We start from the raw sequence: 12817 nt of genomic DNA on the forward strand, positions 1-12817 counted from the left end.
TCTGTTAAATGGAGAATGACGTTACGCACATAGTCTTTGTTTTGATTGTGTTAGTATTGTTTTGTATGTTTTTATAACTAATATAGCAATGGATGACAATAAAAATAATGAATCAAAACATAAAATTAAACAATGACATAAAATTTTGGAAGGAAAGGTTATAAAACAAGTTGCTCAGAAAATCGGCTAGGAGCTCTTATGCATTTAACATTTAACATGATTTTAAATAGGGCTACTCACAATACTATACTTATAACATTTAACATTTGGTAAAACATTTTACATTTAACACAACATCATGAATACCACTAATTTTGTGAATTTGAAAATATAAATCATCTCTCATTAGTGGTGAATCATCTATCAAAAAAAAGATAAATATGATTTATGAAAGAATTTGGTAATTAACTAAAGGAGAAAATGGTTTTTATTCGACCGCCTATGGAAATTAACATAACTAGGAACTGAAAGCACCCGACCTTCCACGATCCCATTCTATAACCTTAATATGTACTCGGATTTGTAATTTATTGTTAAACTGTTCTATTCTAGACATTAACAAAGTTGATAATCGTTTTTTGCACCAAGAAATACCCATAAATACTAAATTTCATTGCAACGGAAAAATAAAAATTTATTGTTCAAAATTCTTCCCTGAGACTTAAGACATTTTTTGATTAATCAAAATGATTGCGATAATTTCAACACAGCTCCACCAATCCACACAAAAATTGGGAGCGACAATAACAAAAAGAAAATAGACCGAACGATATAAAATAAAAAGTTTGAGTTTACTTTATTCTGCACTATTTCTTAAAATGTCAGTGCTATTTCAAATAAATTGCTAGTTTGAAAATAACAATGATCAATTTCAAGTGTGGTGGTAAGTGAAGATAATGTGATTCGCGCATCACACCGGATCTATTTACTTCCGACACCTCACTCCATAAGCTAGATGAGAGTAAACCAAACTGACAGAAAACCTAAGTCTAGAAACGATTGTTGAATATTTAATACGAATCGATATCTGTCGTACAACGAGGTCGGAGACCTTCAGGCAATTCCTCTCGTGTCATTTAACAAAATAAAAATCTTATAAGTCTATACATTTTTTCAAATATCAAAATCACCGGATTTCAATGCTCTAGTGATCAACGTCGTACCTAAAGTTTATTATAATTTTAATATTCTCATCTTGTTAATAAAAGGACATATCGAACTGTTTGCTCATATCTAAAAATAAGATAGCGTTTAGTGAGGAATGTCTCAGTTTGAGCTATAGGTAGATCATTGTTTTCAAAATGCTTATTTCGGATTTAGGAATAAATCGACTTATAACGTAATTTAAATTTCTCGAAAATAAGTTTAATACAATTTTTCCTTTTTGAAATAGTTTCAAAATCGTCCTTTTCTGTACACAAGTAATAATAAATTCTCTTCCATGCATATTCTAAAAATAATCATTCATTGTATTTTTTATTGTAAATTAAGTGCTCGTGAAAGCTTAATGTATTTTTGTATTGTATCAAGCATAGTTGTACTTTTGACTAAAAACTGAATTAGGTGCTCGTCAAAGCTTAGTTTTAATTAAAAATAAGCAAAGCACATTTTATGTATAATTCAATATAAATACATTTTTTTCGACTCTGACGAAGCCTACAAAGTGGGACGGAACGTTGGTCAACAATTAGTAGTTTTCTTCTACTGTTTTGATAAATTTGCTTTCATGGTTATTTCAACACTTTAATTAAACTTTTAAAATACACGACAATTTACTAAAAAAAAAAGATTTGAAATATTTTAAGATAGAAGATAATTTTAAATTAAATTAGAGTTATCTAGGATGTAAAATTAAAATATTTGGTGCGGTGCACTACACAACTTCCACTTAACATCCTGCGTTGAGTTGAAATTAATCCTGGCTCGTTTCAGAACAGATAATTTACATTATTCACTGTGACAATACTTCCCCGTACAGAGCGATGAGCCTGTCTAGCAGATTAACAAACTTCGATTTTAACAGAAATAATATTTAACATTTTTGTTTTGCAAAAAGCATTTATTCAGTGATAAATTGTTATTGAATCAATATTGAAAATACTAGGGATAATTTTACGGCATTAGTCAGCCAGTCGATTGAAAGGTTTAAGTATAAGTTAAGTGAAACAAAAAAAGTAATCATTTCATAAATATGTCGACATGACAACAGTAAAAAGATTAAACGGAAAAACTCCGTACAAAATCATATTAGAATAGATATTCTATTAAGGTCTTGTTGGTCATTCCCCATTGCCTTCTACGAATTTTTAAGTTAAAAAAAAATGTAATTTTTTTGGTTTTCCTACAATTTATAGGCTTTCCTACAATACGTCTATAGTACTACCATTATTTCCGGAACTGTGTTTTAAAATCTAAAAAAAAAATATATTTTTCCTCATATTTCCTTAAGTATCAAATCCTTTCGTAGTTTATATTTATCTATTTTTAATGACTAGTAAGAATGTGAGATAGGTAATTTTTTCTTATAAACAAAATTAAAGGTATTTTTTTTTAAATGCGGGTTTAAGGCCTGACAAACTATTTCAATGAGTATCTCATATTAAAGACCACCTAATTTTATATTGATATACCTAGTTTAATAAAAATATTTGAAGCCATTTTTGAGAAAATGGAAAAAATATGAAAAAAAATATTCTGTAAAGTTCCACATTTGATTTGTTGATTTTAACGAAAAAGTTACTATCACATCCCAGACACAATATGTAAAATTGTGTAGTTATATGTTAGCTTAAATATGTAATTTTAGTTTCATACGACTCGTACTTTTTAAGTTAGGCTAACCACACTCGCACATACACAGACCACTTTGCGAGACCTAGTTATTTTGACTCTGAAACTCTGAAGACCTTGCAGCGTCTATTTCCATTGAAACTGGAACTCGAAATTTTTCACGATCGCAACACTTCCCTTACTATATATTCCATATATAGGTAAATGAAAGTAAAAATCACTGACGGTCGGGTAAGCTTCCTACCGCCTATTTTAAACTGTTATGACAAATTAAAATTTGCTTGAAATTGTTGTTTTTTTTTATTCTGAAATATTTCTGAATGTAATGAATGTTTTGTATGTAAATTTCAGTGTTTGGAATGTTGATAAAATAAATTAATTGATTCATTCATAACTTCTTTCTTTGTAAACTAACATGTCTTAGTAGTAGAACTAACCGCAGTTCCACTAATATTAGTAGAAAATACGTAAATCAACAAGTAAAAGTTAATATGGTTGAGCATAGAATGCGCAAAAATAACAGATTTAATAATAACTGAAAAGAAATTAAGACTATTTACATGAATCTCATCTCGTTCATAACCTGTATGCAATATAGTAAAATTTAGCTTCTAGCCTAGGTATCTTTTTTTTTTTTTTTAAATTTGAGTAAGTTGCAGGCCACTCTCTAATCCGATTCTAGAATGGGGAAGGAGGAGGAGATTAGATTCCAAGAGGAGTAGGTTTTACTCAAGGATACCTTTCTAGGGTGAATACGCAAATCTGATATATTAAGAGTCAACAATTTTTTTTTTTCCTAAGCCCTAGTAACTTGTTATGCTTCCATGCTTTCTTTCTCCTAGCACAGTATAAATTGAATTTTGTTTTGAATTCATTTCTATCTTATTGTATACTTCTTAACCATATACATAACAAGATATAGTCCTGACCCATTTCACCAGTGTTGCACAGAGGAAATCTCATTGAGTCAATTAAGTCTATCTAATGGAGGTGATTTTGGAGAAGATCATTTCCTATCACTAAGCGGAAAGGAACTAGTTACTCAGCTTGGGTAAGATTGGATCATCTTTATTCAAAAGCATTTCCCACTGCTTATCCTCTGCTTGGATTTTGTTTATGGCATTTGCCTCCTTAAAGTAAGAGTATACTGTAGGTCCTGTCGTTTAGTTTGGTATGGTCTATGAGTTTTGCTAACTTCACAACTTTTTCATTACCATGTTTTTGTTAACATGGCCTAGTATCCATTTGCCTTGCTATAACCCTTCCTCTTTTAAACAGCAACCATTTTCTTTCATTTTTCTTCAATAGGAGATTCTGTAAAATCAGGTGTGGATAGTTTATGTATTTCAGCTTGGGAATCGTTGAAGGTTAGGTGTTTTCATTTCTTTCAATCTTGGCTTCCATTGAAAGTTTAAAAAAATAATAATAAAATTAAAATATAAATATATTGTTTTGATAAATGGTCATAGTATCAAAGAACTTAATTGGTTAAGTCTTTCCACTGTTAATCTGTAATTATCGTTGACTGGAACACAAACAAATCAAAAGGTTTCCATTTTCCTATTAATCAGTGAGAAAAATCTATAGTGATTCACAAATAAGATTCACTCATGCACACAATAGCATAATATAGTCCTATCATTTTCATTAGTATAATTATTAATGTATGATGAATTAATTAACTGATAATTTCACCGCATTAAGAAAGTTTTTTATTAATTAAATAATTGTTTGGCCCATTGTTAATATTTAGAATCAAAGGCTATTATAATGTAGGAAATGTGGTAAAATATTTTTAAAAAACACTAATTATTACTAAATTAGCTTTTAAGTAAAAAAAAACAAATTTCAGAGAAAAGTACATATAAATCCTTACTTTTCATTTGGCAGCAGTCAAAAAGCCATCCAGTGCCAACCAACTATTTAGATAAGGCTAAAGAAAGAAGACAGTGTCTTGTTTACTAGGCATTTTGGGAGTTAAATGTGTTCAAGTTGTAAATAGACTGTCACCCAAGAAATTAATTATGAGACCCATTTAAACATCATTTATATGCATTCATATATTAAATTCTACATATTCATTTCAGATATTAACAAATTTAAGGCATTTCAAAAATTTCCTAATTCAATAAAGAACCTGTCTAATCCAAACTTTTTAGGAAAAACAAGATAAGTTTTTAAAAAATCAACTTTGCATTATTGAGTATTTTTTATTTTATATTTTAGCCAGTGGTACACTATCTAGTAGAAATCAATAAATAACATATGCTCATCAATAAAATAAAATAAATTTCATAAAATATATACAATAAAATAAGCCTAAATCGAAAAGTTATAGACTTGTGTGATTTCATACTTTTTTCAACAATTTGTTACATCTTCGCAAAATTAATGTTTTACAAATTATCAAATATTTTATTTCACGATTGGTTATTTGTAAACTAATACACTTCTAATTTATTAAGCATTGCTAATGTATTAAAAGTGTAGTAGAGATATACAGCAAAGTAAAAGTGAGTGGCTGGAATACTGGATAAGAAATGAAAAAATCATAGCCTCTACGTCTCTGTGCAGTTAGTCCTGGGAAAGACCAGACTTTTCAATTACCGACTTAAAAGTTCTGTCATCCACAAGATAAGCATTTCTACATCTAAAAGATAGATGGGATTGACAACATTGAAACAAAATTAATTTGTTGTATTTAACAAATTAAAATAAATTATTTCAAATATAGATAATTACTTTGAAGAATTCACACATTAAAGATTTACTTCTACACAAAAAAAATTATTAATGAACATTTCTCAGTTTAAATACGAACTGACTAACAGACAAAGCATTATAAGTAACTTCCAAGGCTTGTTACCCTGAAGCAGACCTTACTTCATTATTACCCATTACAGCTGCTTCTCAACATTCTATTTTATGGAATTTTTTATTAAATAAAAACTATATGATACATGTTCTGGCAGTATACTGTGATACATATTTAAAACAAAACTTTTCCATAGAATAAATCAAAGACATTTATTTTTGTGGATGTTAGAATTGTTGTGTGTTCATTTCATATACTTCTTAGGTATTAAAGATGGATACTTATGAAGTTCTTATAGACAAATGCTTATAAAGGTTAACATGAAATAACTTTCTTAAATACACAAAATTAATATGTGGAAAATAAAATGAACAAATCTCATTTCATAAAATTAAATATGACAAGATAATTTTAAACTGATGCTACTGTATCAAGGGTCTCTCAGATGGCCTCAATACTTCTTCTTACTCCATACTCAATACTCCAACCAGTTTCTAGTTATTGTTAAGAAGAGGTTACACTAGCAGAGAACACCAGTCTCCTGAACTAGAGGAAGCCAAGCAGGAGGGGAACCAGGCCTCAAAACTTGGTATAAGGAGAAAAGGTGGAAGGAGGTTTAAGTAACACCTCAAAAAAATACTTGTTGACCAAGTAGAGTCCTGAAGGGGATTCTCAAGGAATCTGACACGTAATCTAGACAGGATGATATTACATACTTCCGTAAACCATTGCCATTCAGAAGTGTTCAAATAGTGAATTATTTGAGTTTACCCAAGAGGTTTCTGTGAATTAGTTTTATTGATATCATGTTCAATAATTTATTGTTTACACAATTTTATATAAATATAAATAAGGCCATAATTAATTATCTGGTGTTTGTCAAAATTGTTCGATTTGATGACTTTTGAACGTCTTCAAGAGCTCCCGACTGTGTGCTGTTATAATACAATTGGTCTATAACTGTAAAAGAAAAGAAATAATAAAACTTGTCAAAATATATTAGATAGACATTGAATTATTGTTTATCTTAAGTGCCTTGGTCTAAAGTCTAAAGGACAGGAGGAAAAAAACATTTCAATATCTTTTATTTCACAAAACTAAGACATGTTCAAACCATTAATTTTTCTATTGCCAAAGTAAGTAGATGTCCTAGTTACTTGTTGCGATTTTTGGTTCTGTTAGAAATGAATGAAAGTGGTGTAGTTCACTAAATAAAAAATAATAGATTCAGTTTTCCAATCTTTCACGATTGCTTAGGTCAGAATTTATATAATAAAATTTTCTAATAAAATTAAATAAAAAAACTTATTAGACAAAGTGGATAGGATTTGGTATAAATGGCCTGAATTACATAAGATAATTGCTTGTTTTATGAAAGAAAACTTTCTTTGATATCAAAAGCACACATTTTATATCTATTTTTTTTTATAAATAACAGTTAGATAAAAAATTACATTACTACTATCATGTTATTTTTTTTTATATGTATATTGGCATTCAAAACATAGATCATCCCAAAACATTCACAATTGGACTTATGCCACTCCATATTCACCAAAAGTTCTCTGTCCACCCAACGGCAATATAGTATGGCAGACCTTCCTCCCACTCAGTATTTCCTGTATTCTATATTTTTTAAATAATATTAATGAATATTATTAAAATTGAAATTACTACAGCATTATACTAACTAAACTATCTTATTTCACATAAAATACAACACAATGTTTTGAAAAATTACCTGATAATATACAGTTTATATACTTGATAATAATTACTTCAGTAAAATGTTAATAATAATGCTAATAGAGCTAAAACAATTTTTTATTTACAATATTCGGGAAATTCGTCTTAATTTTGTTTCTGCAAAAGTTAAAGCATTTGAGTCAAAATTTGATGTTCTGTTAAACTTAGACACAGTATACAACAATTTATTTTCTTTTTGAAGCTATAAAAAACATTCATGTTTATAAATCAGTCTGCACTGTCTCGAGTATGATAAAAGTACTTGATATTATTTTCTACAGATTGAAATTTAAATTTTATTTGCATATATTTGTTCAAAAATCTTTTTGACTGTGTAGCTTTTTTTTTAATAAACTCTTGTTGGGTCCCCCAGTAGCCCAAAATAAAATGACTTTACACTCTCTGTCTGTTCCTATTAACTGACCTTCCAACCAAATCATTCAAAAATGCTAACAAAAACAGTATAATAATTATTTCTATTATAATTTCTAATTGCTTATTTACATAATTTCAAAACCTTATTCAAATATGTAGAATAAATTGAATGTTTTATTATTGTCAAATATTGAACATAATTGAACTTTTAATATTCATTTCAAAAATGTTTGTTTTAATTTAAAATACGATACCAGATCCTGGTATCTTGCAAAGTTTAGCAGTTAGCAGTAATAGTAAACTATAAAGACTGAGTTACCAGAGTCTTGCTGAGTAGCAGCATGAATGAACAAGTAGCAGTGTGATTGAGAAACTAAAATTAATATTGAAAAATTCTCATATTGCAGGTTTGTTTGAATAGCGGCACTCTTGACAAGAAAAGTTTTGATTGTATAATGAATTAGATGTATTCCTAGGATAGTAAGTACCATAGATTCAGGTTACTTTCTCTTTTGGAATCATCTTAATGACTGTCCCAATGCTAGGGTAGGGTTGTCCCTAAGTATTCCTAGACTACAGCATAATCTATGGAGAAATTCAAAGACAAAATGTGAAAACAAAAATTTAATCAGATGTGCCACTATATAAGCAAAGCAGTAATATGATCTCAATACTTTACAGAACAACTGGAACTAACTGTAAGACAGGAACACATTTAGACATATTTCTTCATAGGGACCTTCAACTGGTAATTTTATATTTGAGATGACTCATTCAATGTATTTAATTGTATTCAAAAAATGTGTATATAACTCTTTGCAATTAATATTACATTTAATAAATAATTTATCAATATTGATTGTAAAAATAGTGTTGATCAATTATATGTAAGTAGAAATTCATGAATTTTTCACCTAATCTCTCCACAGGTGGCCTCAGTCTTACTTGAAAATGGAGCCTCACTTGAAGCGACAACAAAAAAAGGATTTACACCCCTTCATCTTGCTGCTAAGTATGGAAATATGAATGTTGCCAAGCTTTTGTTAAGAAGGGAGGCACCAGTTGATGCCCAAGGAAAGGTAAAAATCAAGTCAATTCAAATGAGATGAATAAAACTTATAGCAATTATTTTCTAAATTGATGAAAAATAATTTCACTCTCTTCACAGAATGGTGTGACACCATTGCATGTCGCCAGCCATTATGACCACCAAAATGTTGCTCTACTTCTTCTAGAAAAGGGAGCTTCCCCTCATGCAACTGCCAAGAATGGCCATACCCCTCTCCATATAGCAGCGAGAAAAAATCAGGTATTTTCAAAATATTATTTTAAGAAAAAGTGATTATTACTGGATTGATATGATATACATTATGAAATTGTTCATTTTCAGATGGATATAGCTACAACACTCCTTGAGTATGGAGCTAAAGCAAACGCTGAATCTAAGGCTGGCTTCACACCACTCCATCTTTCAGCACAAGAAGGACATGCCGAAATGTCAAGTCTTCTCATTGAGCATCAAGCTGAAGTTAATCACAAAGCTAAAGTGAGCATCTAATCTTATATAATTTATACTCATTAATGAGAGATAAAATAAAAACAAATTTAGAGGGAGAAATGTTTTATTTATTAACAAGTAATGCTGCCTAAATACAATGGGTTGCTAGAAATACACAGCATACTAATCAGTACTAGGATAAAATATAAATATTAACATTAGAAATTAACAAAGTTATAATAAAATATAAATACTAACATAAGTGATTAATAAATATGTAATATATTTTTTACTTTTTTTTCTGTTATAACTTCGCCATAATAAATTATTAATTTTTTTTTATTTGTAATAACTTACACATACTAGATTAATTTCTATCCTTTATTTTTTTCCTTTATAAATTTGCTATTCCTTCTCTTCCATTCTTCTTGTTTTCTTCCTCACACTATATTTTTAATTCCCATAATCCTTTCCCATTCACCTCATATACCTCTTTTCCAGAGACTCAACACAAATACTCAAGGAATTATGGAAATTTTGTTTTAATTTATGGATTCATCAAATTTTTGTTAAAACTTCCAGTATGCACACATTAAAAAAAATGAAGTTGTTAAATAAATAAAAATTTAGAAATAATTAAAAATAAAATAATAGTCTTAGTAGTAAAGTTATAAAAATAAATATTCAAAAATATAACATTATAACTAAAAATATTATTAAAAGTTAAAACAAAAATATTATTTCAGAATGGCTTAAGTCCACTTCATCTCTGTGCCCAAGAAGACAGAGTGGATGTTGCGACTATATTAATAAAGAGCAATGCACAAGTGGACACTACAACAAAGGTAAATAACTAATTTATATAAAATTAATGGTTCATTCTATCTTGAAAAATGTAATTCAACATTTAACAATTTTCTAGGCTGGATACACTCCATTGCATGTTGCTAGTCATTTTGGCCAAATGGGAATGGTAAAACTTCTATTAGCGAATGATGCCTCTGCAAATGCTGTCACTACAGTTAACTATACTCCACTTCACCAAGCAGCTCAGCAAGGTCACAGCACTATCGTAGCAGCCCTTCTAGATGCTGGAGCTGATCCCAATGCCCAAACAAATGTAAGTAGAGGTTACGGTGGTGGGAACTTCCATTTAACATTATTTTAATTTTCTTCTAGATTATTTTTATCAGATAGAAAAAAAATTTTTATTCCGATCGAAATCAATCAATTTCATATGTAAACTTTCAATAACATAAATTATTAATAATTATATAATAATAATATAAACCCATTAAAACAATTATAATTAATTATCTGTGGTTCAAAAGCTAAATATAATCTATAAAATTTAAAAACATTCATTTCCAAAATCATGATATAAAAAGATTTTTAATGATAACCAACAGTAGTTTTCTGCTCTCAGATGCAACAATGATTTGATTTAAACAAATATAACTTATTGCAAAAAAATAATTTTAATTAAAATAAATAAATTAAAAGATAATGGATTTTCATAAAATAAAAAAAAAAACAGCCAGAAAAATGCAAAATAAGAATAGGTTCTATTATTTTAAAATCCACTAATTAGAAAATATATTAATACAAGAGCTCAAAAATATTATGAAAACTAATCATGCATTTACCAAAAATTTTTAGTCTCTGTTTATTTTATAAGAGTTAGAAAAGATCAATCAAACAAAATCATAGAGGTTGTTCCCAACAAGTAATGTTTGTTATGTTAGCCAGTTCCTTGACTAAAAATCAATGAGGTAAACTAATATTCTAAACTTTAATCTTTAATAAAATTTCTGTTTTATTGTATTTACAGCAAGGGCAGACTGGATTGTCGATTGCTCAAAAGCTTGGTTACATCAGTGTTGTTGAGACATTAAAAGCAGTCACAGACAGTCCCATCTCTCCTACTCCTTCTGAAGAAAAATATAAAGTTGTTTCTCCAGAAACAATGCAAGAAACATTCATGTCTGACTCTGAGGATGAAGGAGGTAATATATTTAAAACAATAAATTGTAACTATATCCACATTGTTAGTCTTCACTTCATTTCTTACTAAAACTTATTTTGCAGCATGGTCAGTGACATTAATATCTTTCAATAGGATTGTAAATTAACTAAAAGAAATTGTATTTGTAAAAATAATCCAAAATTATTGTTGATTAATTTTTAACTAATTTGAATAAATATTTATAAATGTGAACGCATGTCAAAGTAGAGCTTGATGATTGGTTTTAGGTAAATTTCATACATGAAATGAGTGTTGTACAGGAACAGTCTGAAAGCATTCTGAATCCCATACTTTTATTTTCTTTACCAATCACCAATGCTTGCTCTGCTTTCTTTTTTCTTATATTAACCACTTATTGCACTGAGGGTAGACTGTAACTGAGACAGGACTAATTAATATTATTTTTTTCTGCATTTGATCGACAATATTTAGGGTGGAAACAGTAGTTTTAAATAGCCTCGATTGCTAATTCTTGAATTATTGCATGAATAGTGTAGGGTTCAGTTCATAGTTCAATTAAACATCCATTACCATAAACTGGCTCGAACATGGAATATGGAACAACTGGATTTTGCTTGAATATAAAAAAAAAGTTATTAATAATTTTAAAAAACAAAAAATCTCTTTAAAAATCGTTTTAAGTTGTTATTAGGTGTTAGTTTAGAATGAGAAATCTCGTCCTCAAATCACGGTTAACAAAAGAAAACTGTATTTGATTATAGTTTAGAACAGTGGTTCCCAACCGCGGTACCGTGAAATAATTTAACAATAAGTGATTCCATGTCAACTCAACACAGTTTTGAGCTTTACTATCTCAGAATTACTTAAATTTTTCACAGGCATTTTGTTATTATCCTAGCCTGTCTTAGCTTTTGATGAAAAGCCAGCATTTGACACTCTATTATTAAATAGCATAAGATAAGAAACTTTCTGATTCTGTTTGTAGCCGAGGAGAACCTAGATTGAAGTCAAGGAGCTTCATGTAAAAACTTATAGTAATTAGAATAAGGATATTTAAACAGATATGTATCCTATCCTCTTAGAAGACATCTTTTGTTATAATCTAGATATTGTAAAGATCAGAAACAATTGTAATCAATGAAACAATCAAGGAAGCCAAAAACTACCTTTTTGTTGTCAACCAACAGAAATTATAGTAACAATTAGTGCACAAAAATAAAAATTGAAATGAAGAAAAAAGAATTGTAGAACAAAGAGGTAGTGACTAAAGCAAGAAACCAGCCTACATTAGTTAAATATTTCCTGCTCTCCAAAAGATAGCCATTCAGTAAATCAAATGAAATGGTATATGTGTTTGATCTTCAAATAAATATGTTCAGAAGAAACTGATAAAAAATTAAAAAAAAGATAAGTTACAATAAACCGTTTGAAACTGAGAGAAGAAAAAAACTGTAAATTTATTCGGAGAATTGTTTGCAAAAATTTCATTAAACAATAAAAACTACGAGTTATGTATAGTTAAGATAGATTTAACTGCCTATTTTTTTTTAATATATTTAATCAAATGCATACTTTAATTTAGCTTTTAGTTCTTTAATTTTTAGTT

At 28.6% G+C, this 12817-nt stretch overlaps 1 protein-coding gene across 2 annotated transcripts in view; it reads left to right on the forward strand.

Annotated features, from left to right (window-relative positions):
* The window catches only part of LOC106689279 (ankyrin-3), a 231288-nt gene that overhangs the window by 155453 nt on the left and 63018 nt on the right, over nucleotides 1-12817 (forward strand). For both annotated transcript variants that reach the window (XM_067048478.1, XM_067048479.1), the window contains exons 11-16: nucleotides 8656-8805; nucleotides 8895-9035; nucleotides 9117-9272; nucleotides 9971-10069; nucleotides 10147-10344; nucleotides 11056-11230. In XM_067048478.1, the coding sequence (XP_066904579.1) occupies nucleotides 8656-8805; nucleotides 8895-9035; nucleotides 9117-9272; nucleotides 9971-10069; nucleotides 10147-10344; nucleotides 11056-11230 (919 nt within the window). The remainder of the gene's footprint in view (nucleotides 1-8655; nucleotides 8806-8894; nucleotides 9036-9116; nucleotides 9273-9970; nucleotides 10070-10146; nucleotides 10345-11055; nucleotides 11231-12817) is intronic.

Source organism: Halyomorpha halys, unplaced genomic scaffold (assembly GCF_000696795.3).
Source record: "Halyomorpha halys isolate HHAL.00 unplaced genomic scaffold, Hhal_1.1 Scaffold1317.1, whole genome shotgun sequence".
NCBI lineage: Eukaryota > Metazoa > Arthropoda > Insecta > Hemiptera > Pentatomidae > Halyomorpha > Halyomorpha halys.